At 40.5% G+C, this 22,135-nt stretch overlaps 1 protein-coding gene across 1 annotated transcript; it reads left to right on the plus strand.

Moving 5' to 3' along the window:
* Window positions 1-7,949: 7,949 nt before the first annotated feature.
* On the plus strand, window positions 7,950-21,010 carry LOC139580765 (zinc finger protein 665-like). Its single transcript, XM_071409759.1, has 3 exons — window positions 7,950-8,212; window positions 8,311-8,473; window positions 17,278-21,010. The coding sequence occupies exons 1-3, from the start codon at window positions 8,039-8,041 to the stop codon at window positions 18,879-18,881; spliced, it is 1,941 nt and encodes a 646-aa protein (XP_071265860.1). The 5' UTR covers window positions 7,950-8,038; the 3' UTR covers window positions 18,882-21,010.
* Window positions 21,011-22,135: the final 1,125 nt, after the last annotated feature.

The following is a 22,135-nucleotide window of genomic DNA, read 5'->3' on the forward strand; positions in this document are numbered from 1 at the left end:
GGCAGAACTGAGCGATTTACGCTAGATGGGCCAGCTGCAAAGTAAAAATTGGCTATTGTAAAAATGCATGAAAACAAAAACTTGCTTTAATTTAAGGTTAGGCATTAGGGTTAGCAGTGTGGTTAAGGTTAGGTTAAAAATAATCGGATTTTATGACTTTGTGGCTGTGCCAGCTAGTGACCACTCTGCAGAGCTGCCTCCAGAACAAGATTCATGATGCAAAATGCTAACCTGTGCCTCTTAAGGGGAAAGTAATCAGATTCCGTTACTGAGTTTGGGTAATCCAGAAGTTACGTTACTGATTACAATTGGACAGGTAACTAGTAACTGTAACGGACTACATTTAGAAAGTAACCTACTCAACCCTGGTAACGATAACTTGGCTATATACACGAGGTTCTAGTACCGAGTCGATGTGCAGGGCTACGAGGTAATTGACGTAGATATGTACATATGTAGATAGAACAGTAGCCCTTTCCTGCAGTCAATGACCAACACGCCCTATTTGGCCTCATGGGTGGAATGTACATTTTTTAAACAAAGAAAATCGGGTGTTTCTAGGTCTAACAGTTTTGTTATATTTCAGTCTTCTGTGATGTTTGGGATCCAAACTGAAAATGTAATACATTTCAACTCTATATCTGACATGGTACAGGTGTATTCTTTTTATTTAAGACCATAACCATGTGTGTGAGGTGTTTCAAAGTAGATTTGTTTAAGACTACCAAGAATCACTCTGTGTAACCTTGATTTAGCCCACTGCAGTGAAAGGTTAATATCTTACATTCTGACAACATGGCAACCATGTTCTGTATAAATACATATGTACAAATGAATGTCTTACATTCTGTGTATGTTCTGTATATTGTGGCGTACAGCAGGTCAGCCACCAGGGGGAGACTCGTCGAGGCCTGGTAACAGATGGAGTATACATCACGAGGCGGGGGCTCCATCTGCTGGACGTGCCGGGTCCCGACGGGCTCGCAGGACAGGACTAATTGGGGCTGATTGGGAGCTGGTGAGTAATCAAGGGCGGATTGCTCACCAGCTGTGCGAGGCCCATAAAGCTGCCAGAAGGGCAGCACACAGGGAGAGTACGAGGGGAAGTGAGGTGACTTCCATATGGTTGGATACGGTTACTCGAGGGAGTTGAGTTTGTGTGCCCGACAGGAAGCCCAGGAGAAGGTATCCCGGAGAGGGTCTCATGGGGGAGACCTGTTCTTTTCTTTTTGAATTATTATTTAATAAACACCCTTGAAACCGAGCTAATCATACTCTGTCTGTGTCTGATCACTGTAAACGTCTTAACCAAACCCCCTGGTCTGCCACAATATGTTTGGGGGGATGTTGATGGAATATTCTCCTAACCCTCAGAAAACTGGACACAGGAATGTTCTTGCAACATCCCATAAAACACATCTAGAACATTAATATTGTATATTCTGAGAACATTGTAACCACGTCTAGATAAGTTCTGCTTGACATTATTAAAGGAATGTTCTAACTTTAACACCAAAACATACTAAAATGGTTCTCAGAAAGTATTTGCTGGGGCAGCTGGTAGCCTAGTGGTTAAGAGTGTTGGGCCAGTAACCAAAAGGTTGCTGGCTCGAATCCTTGGGCCGACTTAGTGAAAAATCTGTCTGTGCCCTGAGCAAGTCACATAACCCTAATTGCTCCTGTAAGTCGCTCTGGATAAGATCTGCAAAATGCTAACAGACTGTTCACATAAACTAACAGAAAACTGGACACTCAAATGTGAGGGGAAAATTATGGGTAACATTACAAAAATGTTCTGTCTAATTAAAATTGTTAGCTGGTGTGGTATTGGTAGATATGTATAGCGGTAAGGTGACTAGGCATCAGAATATACAGTATTATAGAGTAGCAGCACATATAATGAGTGTATGTGTAGAGTCCTGTGATAAAAGGGTCAATGCAGATAGTCTGTGTAGCTATTTAGCAGTCTTATGGCTTGGGGATAGAAGCTGTTCCAGGAGCTTGTTGGTGTCAGACTTATTGCTCCTGTACCTCTTGCTGTGCGGAAGCAGAGAGAACAGTCTATAGTTTGGATGGCAGGAGTCTTTAACAATTTTCCAGGCCTTCCTTTCACACCGTCCTGGATGGCATGGATGAGCCCCGATGAGCTCGAGGGCATTTCAGTTGCCATACCAAGCAGTGACACAGCCAGTCAAGATGCTCTCAATAGTCCAGAACTTTTTGAGGCCCATTCCAAATGTTTCTATCCTCCTGAGGGGGAAGAGGTGCTGTCTCGCCTTTTTCATGACTGTGATTTGGACCCAGAGGAACGAAGCTCTCGACCCGCTCAAATACCGCCCCGTCGATGTGGATGGGGTCATGCTCACCCCCGTTTCCTGTAGTCCACAATCAGCTCATCGGTCTTACCACACTGCCAGGTCACGGACCTCCTCCTTGTAGGCTGTCTCATCGTCGCCGGGTGATCTGGCCACCATCGTGTCATCAGAAAACTTGATGATGATGTTGGAGTCGTGCTTGGCCACTCAGTCGTGGGTCAACATGAATAGCTGCACAGCTCAAGTCGTCTTGGGGGTCCAAGATGGCGCCACTTTCAGTGGGTGTATTTGAACGTACGTCCCGATAAACCAGGAAGATTATGATCAATACTCGAGGATTTAATATTTTGGGGGGGTAAACTGACCCTTGCCAATATGAAGTAACAGAAGGGGATTGGAAAACACGGTGATCACATGACTACATGGCAGAAGAAACCGAAAAGCGCAAGGCATGACTGAACAGATGCTAATCACCTCTGATGCTAGCAGCGAGACAGAAGCATGCAGCCCACGCGAAGACTTTCCAGAACTCAAGGCAAACGACTCATTATTCTCACCTCTGCCACCTACGCCGAGTAAGAGCCTTCCTACAAAATACAGAGCAGTCGAAAATTGTTCTACCAACCCTGACATTCTCAAAGCCATTGAAAAAACAACAGAGACAACCTCCAAATCAATAGTCTCTCACAGGCACTGTGCAGCAACTTCTCAACCAGGTGTCAACCCACAGCGAAAAAATATTGACCGTGGAAGCTGAAATACAGAAACTGCAACAGGTGACTCACCAAATGCGACAGAATATCATGGAAGTCCTGCGCCACAGCCAGAGATGGAACATGAAACTGCATGGGGTGCGAGAGGAGGACGGGGAGAAAATACGGGAGCGTTACAATTGACATCCTCGGGAAAGTAGCACCCAGGATTCGAGACAAGCTCCCGGATGTCGTCAACGTGGTGCACCGCCTGGGAAAGCAAATGGATGACGGATCTCTGCGGACAACCATCATGCGGTTCACAATGTGAATCTACAGAGATGTCGTATGGAAAGGAGTCCAGGTTTCTTGTGGAGAATAAACTACAGATCAAAGAGGCTCTCACTCCAGAAGATGCTGCTGCAAGGGAAAACTTTGGCCAATGGTTAAAAAGGCTAGAAAAGAAGGGAAGAGAGCATCTTTCAGTGGCCTTTTTGCATTTATAGATGGAAAGAAAATCGATTGTCAGGACATCAAGTGAAGGTCATGAGAGAACCGAATGTTTTGAAAACACAGGGTGCTCAGGGATATACAGTTGAAGTCGGAAGTTTACATACACTTATGTTTTAGTCATTAAAACTCATTTTTCAACCACTCCACAAATTTCTTGTTAACAAACTATAGTTTTGGCAAGTCGGTTAGAACATCTACTTTGTGTATGACAAGTAATTTTTCCAACAATTGCTTACAGACAGATTATTTCACTTATAATTCACTGTATCACAATTCCAGTGGGTCAGAAGTTTACATACACTAAGTTGACAGTGCCTTTAAACAGCTTGGAATATTCCAGAAAATGATATAATGGCTTTAGAAGCTTCTGATAGGCTAATTGACATCATTTGAGTCAATTGGAGGTGTACATGTATATGTATTTCAAGGCCTACCTTCAAACTCAATGCCTTTTTGCTTGACATCATGGGAAAATCAAAAAAAATCAGCCAAGACTTCAGAAAAAAAATTGTAGACCTCCACAAGTCTGGTTCATCCCTGGGAGCAGGTGTATGTAAACTTCCGACTTCTACTGTAGCTACACTAACTCAAAATTGATATCCTATTCTTTCTAAGTCAAATGAAAACGTTAAGAGTTAGCTAAATTACTTGAGTTTATTAATCGATTGCCATTTTTACATTCACCCTGTTTTATATCACCAGGTTCGTAAATCTGAATACGGGTTCATCATATTGATCATAACTACCTCGGTTTAGGGTAGTCCAGTTCTTTCTCTAAGCTCAGATTTCCTTATTGTCTACCTAGCTTACTAGTTCAACTAGTTAATGTATTAATGTCACTACACTGTATTTGTCTTATTTTATTTTTGTCAGGTTATGCAACGTTTTGAATTCAGTGCACTAAATATTGTATCTCTAAATGCCAGGTGTTTACGAAACATAAATAAAAGAAAAGCACTTTTTTATTTTGTTAACATTCTAATGCAGATTTAATTTTACTCCAGGAGACTCACTCTTGCGATTCAAATGCTAGTTTTTGGAAATCACCATGGGGAAATAATGTTTATTATAGTCACTGGACTAACCACTCAGCTGGTACTATGATACTGCTTCATAAGTTTAGAGGTGATATTTCAGAGTCTTGTATGTCCAAAGATGGTAGACGGGTTATAATGATCTCAAAACTAGATAAAGCTTGTTTTATCATATGCAATGTATATGGGTACAACTCTTACACCTCAAATAAGACTTTATTTTCTGATCTTGCTGATAAGCTTACTGAGCTGCAAAACAAGTATACAAATGCATGGCTTATAATAGCTGGAGACTTTAATGAACTCAATGAAACACCTGATAACTCTTTGGATAGATTTCCACCTAGAATAGCTCAAAGATCTCAGAATAGTGACATCATCACCTCATTTTGCAGTAAACTGACAGTGATCGATACATAGCGCTTCTTTAATATGAACTTAAACGAATACTCCTGGTGTAATAAGTCAATGACGGTCAGATCCAGAATTTATCTGTTTCTCATTTCTCCCCCACTTTTACAGTATGTACAAGAAGTAAATCATAAACATCCTCCTTTGACTGATCATAAAATTATATTATTGAAGTTCGAATGTTCTGAAAAATCCAGTGGTATTCGAGGATACTGGAAACTTAATAATTCACTCCTAAATGATCCAGTCTTTTACAAGAACATAAAGAGCTTGATCATAGACTCGTTTAACTTATATAATATAATTTCATGAAATCACAAGTCCAATACAGCAAATGAAAGATAAACATCTTGTGAATCCAGCCAACATGTCCGATTTTTTAAATGTTTTACAGCGAAAACACAACATATATTTATGTTAGCTCACCACAATATCCAAAAACACACCGCCATTTTTTCACAGAAAAGATAGCTTTCACAAAACCCACAAATAGAGATAAAATGAATCACTAACCTTTGAACAACTTCATCAGATGACAGTCATATGACATCATGTTATACAATACATGTATGTTTTGTTCGATTATGTGCATATTTATAGCCACAAATCGTGGTTTTACATTGGCGCCATGTTCAGAAATGGCTCCAAAATAGCGAAAGTAATTACAGATAGCAACGTGAAATACAGAAATACTCATCATAAACTTTGATGAAAGATACATGTTTAACATATAATTAAAGATACACTGGTTCTTAATGCAACCGCTGTGTTAGATTTAAAAAATAACTTTAGTAAAAAGCACAGCATGCAATAATCTGAGACAGCGCTCAGCCATTCTCCGCCATGTTGGAGTCAACAGAAATACGAAATTACATCATAAATATTCCCTTACCTTTGATGATCTTTCATCAGAATGCAGTGCCAGGAATCCTAGTTCCACAATAAATCGTTTTTTTGTTTTATAATGTCCATTACTTCTGTCGAATTAGCAACTTTGGCTAGCATGTGTAGTTCACGTGTTCATCGAACTTTACGCTAATGAACGAAAACTTCAAAAAGGGATATTACAAATCGAATAAACTGGTCAAACTCAGTTGAGAATCAATCTTCAGGATGTTTTTCTCATATATATCCAATAACGTTCCAGACGGAGCATTTCTTCATGTCTATCTAACGCATTGCAGACAAGGACATCACATGCGTAGTGTGCGTGGCCAAGAACTGGCAATATGCCTGACCAGTCACTGACCAGTCACTCCATTGGCTCTCATCCGGTCCCACATCAAGCTATACGGTTCATTCCACGTTCTACTGCCTGTTGACATCTAGTGGAAGGCGTATGAAGTGCATACAGATCCATAAATATAAGGCAATTGAATAGGCGATGCCTTTCACAGCGACCCATTTCAGAATTTTCACTTCCTGTTTGGAAGTTTGCCTGTCATATGAGTTCTGTTTTACTCACAGATATAATTCAAACAGTTTTAGAAACTTCATAGTGAAAGTGTTAGTGATAGTGTTTTCTATCCAATAGTAATAATAATATGCATATCATATGATCTAGGACAGAGTACGAGGCCGTTTAATTTGGGCTCCAATTCATCCAAAAGTAAAAATGTCGCCCCCTATCCCTAAGAAGTTTTAAATGACTTAGAACCAAAGCATGAAAGTAACTGGGAAATATTTAACTTCAAGGTTAGATCTATCACCATTATACGCAGTAAGGAACTAAAGAAGCAAAAAAAATTGAAAGGAGCTTATGAATAAATTGAATGTTCTCTTAGAAAAGGATACCCTTTCAGCAGAGGTTGAAACAGATTTGAATACATCTTGAATAGAACCAGATCAAATGTACATTGATTTAGCTAAAGGAGCCTTTATTACATCTAGAGCAAAATGGGTTGAGGAGGGTGAGAAAAACACAAGCTATTTTTTTGCTCTTGAATAAAGAACTATAAGAGAAAATCTCTTTCTGCCTTAAATATTGACAATACCTTGTGTAAAGACCCAAAGATCATCTCTAACTTTGTCTATTCTTTCTATGAAAATCTTTTAAATCTAATTTTAATGGGATTGAATGTGAACATTTTATAAAACATATCAATGGTCATGTTCCAATGAAAAAAATAAAATAATAATAAGTTGTGGGTCAACAGGGAATACAGGAGAGAACTAAGCACATACCCCTGTGGGGCCCCCGTGTTGAGGGTCAGTGTGGCGGAGGTGATGTTGCCTACTCTCACCACCTGGGTTCGGCCCGTCAGGAAGTCCAGGCTCCAGTTGCAGAGGGAGGTGTTCAGTCCCAGGGTCCAAAGCTTGGTGACTAGCCTGGCGGGGACTATGGTGTTGAACGCTGAGCTCTAGTCAATGAACAGCATTCTCACATAGCTATTCCTCTTATCTAGGTGGGTGAGGCCAGTGTGGAGTGCAATTGAGATTGCGTTGTCTATGGATCTGTTGGGGTGGTATGCAAATTGGAGTGGGTCTAGGGTGTCTAGGATGATGGAGTTGATGTGTGCCATAACCAGCCTTTCAAAGCACTTCATGATTACAGATGTGAGTGCTACAGGGCGGTAGTCATTGTGGCATGTAGCCTTAGAGTTCTTGGAAACAGGAAGGATGGTGGTCATCTTGAGACATGTGGGGATTACAGGTCAAGGAGAGGTTGTAAATGACAATGCATATGCCTGCCAGCTGTTCTGCGCATGCTCTGAGATCAGGCCCTTGAATACCTCTGGCCCTGCAGCCTGGTGAGTGTTGACTTGATTAAAAACCTTACTGATGTCTTTACAGCCTAAACATATTAATCTGACTGAAGGATTTTTTTTTTCTTTTTTTCTTTTGAATATTATAAGTATATTTTATTCCTATTTTTTTTTAAAGTGTATTTTATTATTCTCTTCTCCCTAATATGTTGTTAAGGTTGATCAGTTTTCACCCCATCCAGTAGCTGGCGGCTTGCACCTTTAACGTTGTTGCGGACCGCCATTATTCCATAGAAGAAGAAAAAATCCGTGACCCGGAAGTTCAAAAATATTAAGGCTGGCTTGGCTTCAGAAAGGCGCTAACAACCATGTCGAGCAACGAGGTTTTTCAGACACAATTATGTACAATTATGGATATATTCGTTGAATCAGCAGTAAGGGAGGTGTCGAGACTCCTAGATGAGTGCTTTGTTGCTGTTATGGAAAATGAAGAGAATAGTTTGCTAAAGAGAGAATTGACACGCGTGAATAAAACCAACACGGTGAGTGCATCTGTAATTTATTCAAAGCTTCAGGCAGTGAGTGTGTTTTGAATTTTCAGTAACGGTATCACTAAGTTCAATTACTCTTAATCTTTCAGAGAAAGTTTGCATCATTCATGGAGGTGTTGAGTAAAACCTCGACAGAGAAAATAGCACTGCTAACGTACGTGGTCGAATCGGAAGTGAGAGTGGTGGAGAAAACAGCTGAAAACAGGCCTCTCCGTCGGGCAGGAGCGAGGACGGAAGAAAAACCACAAAGGGGTGAGCATGTAACTATTTTGCTAATGTTGGTTATGTCCATAGTACCATAGAAGGAGCACACAGTGACAGTTGAATCAACATTTCCGTTTCATGTGTAACGGGGGATAACCCCCTTTTTAAAATCTTCGCCTAAAATTACATACCTAATCTAACTGCCTGTAGCTCAGGCCCTGAAGCAAGGATATGCATATTCTTGGTACCATTTGAAAGGAAACACTGAGGTTTGTGGAAATGAGAATTGAATGTAGGATAATATACAATAGATCTAATAGAAAATGCAATGAAAAAAGTTTTTTTCTACAATCATCTTTGAAATGCAAGAGAAAGGTCCCAGTTCTAGCCATCACTGTAGTTGTAATTCCGATGGTGTCCACAAGATGGCAGCAGTGTATGCAAATAACTTGAATTATGAGCAAACTACATGACATTTAGTGTGAAGTCACACTGGTACATTTGGGCAAATCGTGAAGGAGACATTTACATTCAAATAATTTTTCTGCAAGAATATCGTCAAATCTGTATACTTGGACTTTAATTTTCCAGTATTAGTAGCCATATTATAAGTTCAACATTTACAAAACAACCAGTTTTCATAACTCTGAATATTATAATTTTGGTCCAAAAGGAAAAGGCATGCTGTCGCAAAAGGTTAGCACCTACATTTTGCGATATATATATATATATAGGTTTTCCAGATACTCCCATAAAGCCCAGCTCATTGGCTATCTAGTTAGCTTTGTTTGACCCCGATTTGGTGCTTATTTGACAAAGATACAGTCGATCAAATGAAGACCGGCCGCGTAATCGGCGTGCCATGAAGGCGCTCTCTAACCATATTTGGTGTCCTATAGGATATACTACACCCCTAATGATATAGTGAAGTCTGGTTACGTTCTAGGATCTCTGAGGAATACATACGAATGTGATTTGACTGGTTGAAACAACATTTAGGGTTAGGTTTTCAAATTCCTTTCTTTGCAAAGAAACAGCTGTATACCAGAATGTCATCAGCTATGACACCTATTCCTGGCAGTCCCTGAAGTGCATCATGTTGCCTTTGGTGATATTTCTCTGCAGCTGGTTTCACTCAAAGGCTCTAACCTTGTTCACTGGTATCTACCATTGGGGGTCCAAAATGTGGTGAGGTAACTACTCTCTTCATCCAAACGTACCTGCCAGTAACCATTTTTTGCATCCATAACTGAAAAGATTTGCGCTTTTGCCAGGCTTGGCAATATCTATTCAATGGTAGGCATTTAGTACGGTGCCCTACATAAGGCTTTGTTTGGGGCACTTGGATTGAGGTAGACTCTTATTTTGCCAGGCTTTTCCACCACAACCATGTTGCTTATTGACTTAGTAGGTTTGGTGACCTTTAATGACACCCTGTTCATCCTTTGAATCAACAGCCTTTAGTATCTTTTCCTTAAGTGGAATGGGAATTCGGTGGGGAAGCTGTTGAACTGGTCTAACAGACTCATGCACCACCATATGGAGCTCACCCGCCAGAGCCCCCACTTCTGAGACCATGTTATTATGTGAATAACTCACGTCGGAGAGTTTGGTAAAATTCAAACAATCCTTTACTCGGGTATTACATGTTACAGGTCACGACATCCTAATCAGACACTAATAATGCACTTGTTTATATATCCTAGATAGGTACCCCACTAGCGCCATCTCTGGGTTGGCGTTATGCCCATTATCTTAACAATGAGGTAGTCACCTGGAATGCCTTTCAATTAACAGGTGTTCCTTGGTAAGTTAATTTGTGGAATTTATTTCCTTCCTAATGCATTTGAGCCAATCACTTGTGTTGTGACAAAGTAGGGGTGGTATACAGAAGGTAACCCTATTTGATAAAAGACCAAGTCCATATTATGGCAAGAACAGCTCAAATAAGAAAAGAGAAACGACAGTCCATCATTACTTTAAGACATGAAGGTCAGTCAATATGGAACATTTCAAGAATCTTGAAAGTTTCTTCAAGTGCAATTACAAAAACCAGGAGGAGATGGTGTGGGGTGCTTTGCTGGTGACACTGTCACTTAACCAGCATGGCTACCATAGCTTTCTGCAGCGATATGCATCCCGTTTGGTTTGGGCTTAGTGGGACTATCATTTGTTTTTCAACAGGACAATGATCCAACAAACAGCCAGGCTGTGTAAGGGCTATTTAATCAAGAAGGAGAGTGATGGAGTGGTGCATCACATGACCTGGCCTCCACAATCATCTGACCTCAACCCAATTGAGATGGTTTGGGATGAGTTGGACCGCAGAGTGAAGGAAAAGCAGCTAACAGGTGCTCAGCATATGTGGAAACTCCTTCAAGGCTTTTGGAAAAGCATTCCAGATGAAGCTAGTTGAGAGAATGCTAAGAGTGCAAAGCTGTCATCAGGTAAAGGGTGGCTACTTTGAAGAATCTAAAATATTTTTTGATTTGTTTAACACTTTTTTTGGTTACTACATGATTCTGTGTTATTTCATAGTGCTGCTGTCTTCACTATTATTCTACAATGTAGAAAATAGTAAAAATAAAGAAAAACCCTTGAATGAGTAGGTATTCTAAAACTTTTGACTATGTGTGTACACACACACACACACGTATAGTTTCTGCTCTGACATCCACTGTCAACTTACATAGACAGTTGTTTTTCTTTCCAAATCATGTCCAACCAATTAAATTGGCCACAGGTAGACTCCAATCAAGTTGTCACAATGGAACTGTCCGTGTATCTCCGAGATATACTGTATGCCTCATCACAATTCTATCTGGGGATGGGTATAAAACCATTTCTAGTGTGTTGAAAGTTTCCCAGAGCACAGTGGTTTCAATCATTGGGAAATTGAAAAAATATGGAACTACCCAGACTCTGCCTACAGCTGGCCGTCAGACCAAACTGAGCCAACGGACAAGAAGGACTTTGGTCAGGGAGGTGAGTGACCACTCTGACAGAACTACAGAGTTCCTTGGCTGAGATGGGAGAACCTGTCAGTCTCTACACCACTTCACCAATCTGGGCATTATGGGAAGGTAACCAGACGGACGCCACTCCTGAGGATAAAGGCACATGACTGGAGTTTGCAAAAAGGCACGTGACAGACTCCGAGCATAAGGCAAACATTTCTGTGGTCTGTGGTGGCAGCAGGGACTGGGAGACTGGTAAGGATAGAGGAAACAATGAATGGAGCCAAATACAGGAAAGTCCCTGATTAGAACCTGCTTCAGAGTGCAAAAAACCTTAGACTGGGATAAATGCACGTTCCAACAGGACAATGACCCCAAGCATACAGCCAAAGCAGTGCTGGAATGGCTTCAGAACAAGAATGTGAAAGTCCTTGACATACCAAAGACGACTCAAATCTGTAATCGCCGCCAAAGATGCTTCTACAAAGTATTGACTCAGATGTAAATACTTTTGTAAATTGGATATTTCTGTATTTAATTAGCCAAAAAATCTACAAACATGTTTTCACTTTGTCATTATGTGGTATTGTGTGTAGGTTAGTGAGAAATATTTCAGCAATTTTGAATTCAGGCTGTAACACAACAAAATGTGGAATAAGTGAAGGGGTATGAATACTTTCTGAAAGCTGTGATGGCATTTTCCTGTATTACCAAATGAGGAGAGTTACAAACTACACACAAGTCAGAGTTATACTTAAACTTAATCTTTAATGAGCATTAAGCTTTAGTCTTTTGACTCTCAGATCAATTCAGTGTCTATAATGAATTCTGAGAGTCCCTACAGAAGAATACAAAGATCTTTTATAGCCAAGATACACCTCTCAACTTACATGACGAACCACAGATCTTAGGAACAGTTCACAAAGAAAGACTTGAGAGAGGAGTATCCCATAGCCAGATAGCATTCACTATAAATTATCGTTCAGTTTGGTCTCTTAAGACGAGGTTCTAATCTCGTTCCTGGTACTTCATAGTACAAAAACACCAACTCATCCAATGGCATATATCAATTGTCAACTGTAGATACTCCCATCTCAAGTAAACCCCCTCTTGACCCTACTCCTGGACAAGCTCACTGAGGGGAGTGACTTGCACACAGACATTGTGGAGACAAGTAATTGGTTCCCCCTTAATCACGCCATCCCTTCACATGGTTTAACAGATACATTCACATATGAAGTCAATGTTCCATCCTGTCCTCTTCCCTTTCTGATATTCTGCATAGCTCCAGAGACATGTAAAAGACAAGCCTGACCTCCCCTCTCTGGGCCCCAGCTTAGAAAAAAGTGCAACTGCCAACACCTATAGTCCAAAAGGATACATTCTAATGACAAGTATCTCACATAAGCACATTATGTAAATAAAACATCTTATTTATCTATGTTACCCAACTAATTCTGATTCATCCACCACAAAGCACTGGTGTATTAGAAGCAAAAATATGTATATATACAGTTGAAGTCGGAAGTTTACATACACTTGGGTTGGAGTCATTAAAACTCGCTTCAACCACTCCACAAATTTCTTGTTAACAAACTCGGTTAGGACATCTACTTTGTGCATGACACAATACATTTTTCCAACGATTACAGACTGATTATTTAACTTAAAATCACTGTATCACAATTCAAGTGGGTCAGAACTTTACATAAAGTTGACTGTGCCTTTAGACAGCTTGGAAAATTCCAGAAAATGATGTCATGGCTTTAGAAGCTTCTGATAGGCTAATTGACATCATTTGAGTCAATTGGAGGTGTACCCGTGGATGTATTTCAAGGCCTACCTTCAAAATCAGTGCCTCTTTGCTTGACATCATGAGAAAATCAAAAGAAATCAGCCAGGACCTCAGAAAACAAATTGTAGACCTCCACAAGTCTGGTTCATCCTTGGGAACAATTTCCAAACGTCTGAAGGTACCATGTTCATCTGTATAAACAATAGTATGCAAGTATAAACACCATGGGACCACACAGCCGTCATATTGCTCAGGAAGGAGACGCGTTCTTTGGTGGGAAAGTGCAATTCAATCCCAGAATGGCAGCAAAGGACGTTGTTTAGATGCTTGAGGAAACAGGTACAAAAGTATCTATATCCACAGTAAATCGAGTCCTATATCGACATAACCTGAAAGGCCGCTCAGCAAGGAAGCCACTGCTTCAAAACCGCCATAAAGACAGACTACAGTTTGCAACTGCACATGGGGACAAAGATTGTACTTTTTGGAGAAATGTCCTCTGGTCTGATGAAACAAAAATAGAACTGCTTGGCCATAATGACCATTGTTATGTTTGGAGGAAAAGGGGGGAGGCTTGCAAGCCAAAGAACACCATCCCAACCGTGAAGCACGGGGGTGGCAGCATCGTGTTGTGGGGGTGCTTTGCTGCAGAAGGGACTGGGGCACTTCACAAAATAGATGGCATTATGAGGAAAGAATTGTGGATATATTGAAGCAACATCTCAAGACATCAGTCAGGAAGTTAAAGCTTGGCTTAAGGACAACAAAGTCAAGGTATTGGAGTGGCCATCACAGAGCCCCTGACCTCAATCCTATAGAACATTTGTGGGCAGAACTGAAAAAGCATGTGAACAAGGAGGCCTACAAACCTGACTCAGTTACAGCAGCTCTGTCAGGAGGAATGGGCCAAAATTCACCCAACTTATTGTGAGAAGCTTGTGGAAGGCTACCCGAAATGTTTGACCCAAGTTAAACCATTTAAAGGCAATGCTACCAAATACTAATTGAGTGTATGTAAACTTCTGACCCACTGGGAATGTGATGAAAGAAAGAAAAGCTGAAATAAATAAATTTTGCTACTATTATTCTGACATTTCACATTCTTAAAATAAAGTGGTGATCCTAACTGACCTAAAACAGGGAATTTTTACTTGGATTAAATGTCAGGAATAGTGAATAACTGAGTTAATGTATTTTGAGTAAGGTGGATGTAAACTTCCGACTTCAACTGTATACATGCATGCATACACTACCGTTCAACAGTTTGGGGTCACTTAGAAATGTCCTTGTTTAAAAATAATAATAAAAAGCTAAATAAAATAGTCAATTTTAAATAATATCAAATTGATCAGAAATACAGTGTAGACATTGTTAATCTTGTAAATTACTATTTTAGCTGGAAACAGCTTATTTTTAATGGAATATCTAGATAGGTGTACAGAGGCCCATTATCAGCAACCATCACTCCTGTGTTTCAATGGCACGTTGTGTTAGCTAATCCAGGTTTATAATTTTAAAAGGCTAATTGATCATTAGAAAACCCTTTTGCAATTGTTAGCACAGCTGAAACTGTTCTGATTAAAGAAGCAATAAAACTGGCCTTCTTTAGACTAGTTGAGTATCAGTATTTGTGGGTTCGAATACAGTAGAGGTCGACCGATTAGGATTTTCCAACGCCGATACCGATTTACTGGAGGATAAATTTAAAATAAATAAAAAACACCGATTACAATCGGACGATTTTTTTTTAATTAATTTTTTTGTTGCGTTTTTAATTTATTTGTAGTAATGACAATTACAACAATACTGAATGAACACTTATTTTAACTTAATATAATAAATCAATTTAGCCTCAAATAAAATGAAACATGTTCAATTTGGTTTAAATAATGTTGGAGAAGAAAGTAAAAGTGCAATGTAAAAAAGCTAATGTTTAAGTTCCTTGCTCAGAACATGAGAGCTGGTGGTTCCTTTTAACATGAGTCTTCAATATTCCCAGGTAAGAAGTTTTAGGTTGTAGTTATTATAGAAATTATAGGACACAAATCGTATAGAGAAATTATTTCATATACCTTTGACTATTGGATGTTCTTATAGGCACTTTAGTATTGCCAGTGTAACAGTATAGCTTCCGTCCCTCTCCTCGCCCCTACCTGGGCTCGAACCAGGAACACATCGACAACAGCCACCCTCGAAGCAGCGTTACCCATCGCTCCACAAAAGCAGTGGCCCTTGCAGAGGAAGGGGAACAACCACTCCAAGTCTCAGAGCGAGTGACTTTTGAAACGCTATTAGCGCGCACCCCGCTGACTAGCTAGCCATTTCACATCGGTTACACCAGCCTAATCTCGGGAGTTGATAGGCTTGAAGTCATAAACAGCTCAATGCTTGAAGCACAGCGACGAGCTGCTGGCAAAACGCACTAAAGTGCTTTTTGAATGAATGCTTATGAGCCTGCTGGTGCCTACCATCGCTCAGTCAGACTGCTCTATCAAATCATAGACTTAATTATAACATAACACACAGAAATACGAGCCTTAGGTCATTAATATGGTCGAATCCAGAAACTATCATCTCAAACAAGACGTTTATTCTTTCAGTGAAATACGGAACCGTTCCGTATTTTATTCAACGGGTGGCATCCATAAGTCTAAATATTCCTGTTACATTGCACACCCTTCAATGTTGTCATAATTACATAAAATCTCAGCAGATTAGGCAGCCCAAACTGTTGCATATACACTGACTCTGCATGCAATGAACATGAAGTGACAATTTCACCTGGTTAATATTGCCTGCTAACCTGGATTTCTTTTAGCAAAATATGCAGGTTTAAAAATATATACTTCTGTGTATTGGCGACGTTGGCTGTCTTTGTTAGGAAGATAGTCTTCAGAGTTCTCAACGAGCCAGGTTAGCAGGCAATATTAACGAAATATACCGTTTAAAAAAATATATACTTGTGTATTGATTTTAAGAAAGGCATTGATGTTTATGGTTAGGTACACATTGGAGCAAGACAGTCCTTTTTCGCAAAGACGCACTGCATCGATTATATGCAACGCAGGACACGCTAGATAAACTAGTAATATCATCAACCATGTGTAGTTAACTAGTGATTATGATTGATTGTTTTTTATAAGATAAGTTTAATGCTAGCTAGCAACTTACCGTGGCTCCTTACTGCATTCGCGTAACAGGCAGGCTCCTTGTGGAGTGCTATGTGAAGCAGGTGGTTAGAGCGTTGGACTAGTTAACAGTAAGGTTGCAAGATAAAAATCGGTCATTCTGCCCCTGAACAAGGCAGTTAACCCACCGTTCCTAGGCCGTCATTGAAAATAATGTGTTCTTAACTGACTTGCCTAGTTAAAAAGGATAAATAAAGGTGTAAAAAAATATATATATTAAAAAGAAAATGACAAATTTCCGATTATGAAAACTTGAAATCGGCCCTAATTAAATCGGTCATTCCGATTAAAATCGGTCGACCTCTAGATTACAGGCTCAAAATGGCCAGAAACTGGGACCTTTCTTCTGAAACTCAGTCTATTCTGAGAAATGAAGGCTATTGCATGCGAGAAGTTGCCAAGAAACTGAAGATCTTGTACAACGCTGTGTACTACTCCCTTCACAGAACAGCACAAACTGTCTCTAACCAGAATAGAAGGAGTGGAAGGCCTCGGTGCACAACTGAGCAAGAGGACAACTACATTAGTGTCTAGTTTGAGAAACAGATGCCTCACAGGTCCTCAACTGGCAGCTTCATTAAATAGTACCTGCAAAACACCAGTCTCAACGTCAGCAGTGAAGAGGCGACTTCGGGATGCTGGCCTCCACGTTGCAATTGCCACCAAGTGGGTTAACCCTTCTGGCGGGAAGCATAGGGTGTTTGCATTTCAGACCAGCGACCTGGGTTTGCTGCCCTGCCGTTCGCTACGCAATTGTTGTCTGAGTATTGTTAGGTAGTGCAGCAGAGATGGTTTAGAGATCTACTATGACTTAGGTGTCCAGTGTTTTTGTGTTGTATTTTCCTTAATTTTATGTATGTTCTGGTGTCTTCATGTCCACAACAAAATTAACAATGACCATCTCTTTTACAGATGAGGGATCTGTCTCTGAGTCTAATCATCATGATGATCAACCTGACTTTGTCCCCCTGTCCTCACCTGCATCAGATGAGGATTCGCTCCCTCAGTTTCATCCACAAGACGAGGTTGATCTTGAACCCCTGGCCCTGTCTGCAACAGACCAAGACAAACGAGACAGGCAGCCCTTCAGCTGTTCTCATTGTGGAAAAGATTTCAAGATGAAATGTTTATTGAATAAACACTTTCGGACCCATTCAAAACCCTATAGCTGTTTGCAGTGTGGGAGATGTTTTAGCTTGAAGAGGCGGCTTGAGGAACACTCCATGACACATTCTGGAGAGACACCCTTCAGTTGTGCCGATTGCGACGCAGTGTTTCGCCAGAAACCTGCTTTGCAGTCACACATGAAGCGTCACAAAACAAAGACAACGGTCACATGCACAGTTTGTAAAAAAAAGTTTCTAGGGGAAACAGGACTAGAGAGGCACAAGTGTAGTGGTGATGTACAGAAGACATTCAGCTGCTCTCTTTGCCCAAAGACCTTCAAGTGGAGACGAAGACTGTTCGATCATGAGGCTACGCATTCAGGGGAGAGGAAGTATTGCTGTGAAACCTGCGGCAAACTTTTCTTTACCACTTCAACCTTAGCTGTCCATAAGAGGAGTCATATAGAAAAGGATCATAGCTGTACTGTATGTGGCCAACGTTTCAGCGATGCACCTGCTCTCAGAAAGCATATGGTGGTCACCCATCCTGGAGAAACAAAAGAAAAATATTTTGTTTGCGACGTGTGTGGCAAATGTTTTGGCCGGAAGTGCCATCTCAAAAGCCATATGACTCTACACGGGGCAGAGAAACCTTTTTCTTGTGATGTTTGTGGAAAAAAGTTTAGTCAAGGTGCTAATCTCAGCAGACACAAGAGAACTCACACAGGCCAGAAATTGTATTGCTGTGACGTTTGTGGTAAAAGGTTCACCCAGTCCGGAACCCTGAAGATCCATAAAATAAGGCACACTGGTGAAAGGCCTTACAAGTGTGATGTCTGTGAGAAAGCCTTCTTTGAACCTTCCTCCCTCCGGAGTCACAAGAGACGTCACCTTACACTTCAGGAAAAGCTGCAGTCTGGCTCAAAGCTGCAGTCTGGGCCAGTTCAGCCGTCTGGGCCAAAGCCATATGTCTGCAATCACTGTGGTAAAGCCTTCTATGTGAAAGTTTCTCTGGATCAGCATGTGCGCATTCACACAGGAGAGAAACCGTTCAAGTGTGACGTTTGTGGTGAAGGTTTTAGGTATCATCATTCACTTAAAATTCACAAGGTCACTCACACAGGGTTGAAACCATATTACTGTAAAGTTTGCGGGAAAGGGTTTATGTACAATTTCCTTAAAGTTCACATGCGCACTCACACAGGCGAGAAACCATTTGAGTGTGATCAATGTGGTAAGAGGTTCAGCCAGAAAGGTCATCTAAAATCTCACGAGCGTGTGCACACTGGTGTCAAAGCATTTGTGTGTAAAGACTGTGGGAATGCCTATGCCTGTAGACACAATCTAAAAGTCCACAAGTGCAAGTATAACTGGAAACCAGCTCCTGGAAACAGTGCAGAGGATTACTGAAGAAACAGGTCTAAGATGAATGGCACAGGGCCTCTGAATAATATGGCAGTGTGAAAATGTTGGTGCTCAAGAACTTACTAAACTAAATGAAAAAACCTCAAGGTGTTTACGTTGAAAATGTGACCTGCGTGACATTCCACCTTAGGAAAAATCTTAATATTTTACAATTGCAGTTAGCTTTGGGCTCTTAAGTACATTTAATTAACCTCTATAGTCAAGCTTTTCTACTTGAATGTTTATACTTAATGAGTGTTATTGTTTCCCTTTAATCTGTGTCCACAGGTCTTCCTTTCTTAGAAAAAAATGCACAATAACAGAAGATAAAATCACTCAAAGTTATGGGTGAACTGGGAGAGCGCAATGGTCCTCTTTTGACAAACTGGTACAGAGCCAGATGATATTTGGCAACACTTTCTGAACACCCTCTTCTTCCTTTTTGTCAGCTCACAAGATCAGAATTTTTCACTGTTTTAAATACTTATGACCAATTTGGTATGTTTATTGTTCAAACAAATTCCACAAAATAGAGGCCCTTGATAGGACCGCATTAGATGTCCTATGACATGCTCTTCATTTTACTGCCGATGGTGGGAACGTTTCTGCTCGCTCGTTTCCTATCGGACAATAATACAGAGTGGTATAAGAGGCCCTCTGTGATTCTGCCAGCAAGACCTAGCTAGAACAAGAGCCAATTTATGCTTTATCTGAAATTGTGGTCGGAGGCTACGTATAGATGGTGTAACTCAATTGCAGTGACTCGAACAGTGGCAACAACAACAAAAATACGTGGGATGCATGCCAGCTAAGCCACAACACTAAACAATACATTAATTGCACTATAACGGTGGCAAACAGTGCTCACAAACTGTTATGGCCTACATAAAGCTGTCCCAACAGCAGACCCAACACCTTACCAATGCTACACCTGGCTATCAGCAGAGCCTTGTCTGGCAGCGAAACAGTTCATACTGCCTTTTAAAAAAACATAGCTGATATGGCTGACTTGCTTAAACAAATGTGGTTTCTATTGACAATTGAGATGTACAAACTATGGCAAAGGGTACGACAAGCGCATAAGAGGCAATCTGTAATTTTGATTAAGACATTAATGAGCGAGCTAGGACAGACGTAGTTAATAACTATTTGTTCAGCACTTTTGAAATGTACAGCGACAGAATTCAGAACATGGTACAATGAAAGCTCTTACAATATTCAATGATTACGTTTCTCAAAAACAGGTTATAGGCTACGTGTGCATCACCAAGTCAGAACAGTAGGCGAAATTAAGAGGTGAAAATAGACCAAATTATTAGGGTGATGCAAATGGGCTACTAACAGCTTCCTACACGACATATACTGTAGCTAATAAAGTAATACTATCTCCCTGGCATTTTAAATAATTTATGCAGCAGCATAATACATTTTTGGACTCCCCTTATTGTGCTGTGCTCACTTGAACAGGAAGGTGGTCCTTCGTGGTCAAATTTTGTCATCAAAGTCTGGCATTCTCTGGATTTATGGTGCTTTCAAGACAGCTGGTAACTCTGGGGGAGGGGGGTTGAATCATGATGACGTCTGATCTTCAGGTCGTAAGCGCTATAAAGAGGCCCGAGTTCCCGATTTTACAATTTCGAGTTGGATAAAAGTTCAAGACGTATTTTCAGTCGTAGCTCATTTTTCCCTCAGTTCCCAGTTGTTTTGAACTCACTAAAGTTAGATTTTGCAGTTCAGAGTTAAGTTGAGGGGCCTCCCGCGAAGCGCAGCGGTCTAAGGCACCGAAGTGTTAGATGCGTTACTACAGATCCTGGTTCAATACCAGTTATTTTGAGCACGGCACAACTCATGCTTCATTGACATCATGGCCAATGTTGAATGTTTATCATTTTAAACTAGGAAAAGAGACCCTTAATCTTAGATGATTTGGGACCACACAGCCACTACACTGAATAGCAGGCTAATGATTGCTTTGTAATGCTTGCAGTTAGCCACTGATTCCTTCCAAACCACTCATTGTTGAATTTGCGATTTCCAACTTGTTGTGTAATGTTTGTCCAATGGCCGATGAGCACTGCTACGTTTTATCTATAATTTCTCTTCATATGACAAGGATTAAAAAGGATTTGCCAGTAGATTGTCGACTTGATTCATGATGACTGCTAGCTAAGATTTTGAAGGTATGATGTTGACATGATCAGTCCAATCAAAGCCACTGTAGATATGTGATTTTACGTGGCCAATGACCTTGAGCCTTCTTCGATGGGCACTTCTAATGTAACTCTGTGGCAGCACCCAAGGGGCTTGAATTTCTGAGCTCTACCCTTAGACTTGGCAGTGACATAGTGTCTCTATGTGCGACAGAACAGAGCCAATCACAGCGCAACTGCTCCGTATTTTCTGCTGGCTTGTCCCACCACCACAGAAAGCACTGAGCTAGGCTGAAACACCAGCATTTTGGAGCTCCCTTACTCCAGAAAACGAAGAGACCATATTTGTATGCAGATTTATTAACTCAATTATATATATTTTTACATTGTCTGCAAACTGGTATGTGACATGTATTAATGCCAAAATAACATGCTAGCCCTGGTCGCCACTGGCACGAAGAGGCAAAATTGAGCTCTGTACCGCATCGCTTTGCGCCTCGCAAGTTTTGTAACAATGCGGAGGGTTCTGCATTGAAATTATTGGTTGGTGGGAGGTTCTGTATAAACACAAACTCACTTCCTTCACAACAGCGATCTGCTGCTCCACGAAGCATGAATGCCCTGACTTCTGCAGAGGTCATATCGCCGTAAATGCAGACGTCAGAATGACCATGTAGCGCTTTGATAAGGCGGTGAACTCGGCAATTTTACCTCAAAATATAAATCCTGCAATGACGATGCAAAACAATTATACAAATGGTCGAAATTAGTAACAATTTATTAGAAAATGTCAGTAGACTTAGATTTTTTTTTAACAATATAAAAAACAAAAAATGGCACATAATGTTATAGCATTGACAACAGCATTAATGAATGATTATAGAGCTATATTAACAACAGTAATACAAATAACAATACATTATTTATAATGTTATCAACTTTAGATAATGCATTTAAATCCCATTGTTTTTCAGGCCATTGGTATTGCATGCAGTGGCGGTTCTAGACCATTCAACTGGGGGGGCCAAGCTGGGGCCAGTTACGTTATTGTTTTCTTCACTGCATTGCAGGCATTAGCAATCAAAAGATCATGTTCATTCAACAATTTAT

The sequence above is a fragment of the Salvelinus alpinus genome, chromosome 7 (genome assembly GCF_045679555.1).
Source record: "Salvelinus alpinus chromosome 7, SLU_Salpinus.1, whole genome shotgun sequence".
Classification (NCBI taxonomy): domain Eukaryota; kingdom Metazoa; phylum Chordata; class Actinopteri; order Salmoniformes; family Salmonidae; genus Salvelinus; species Salvelinus alpinus.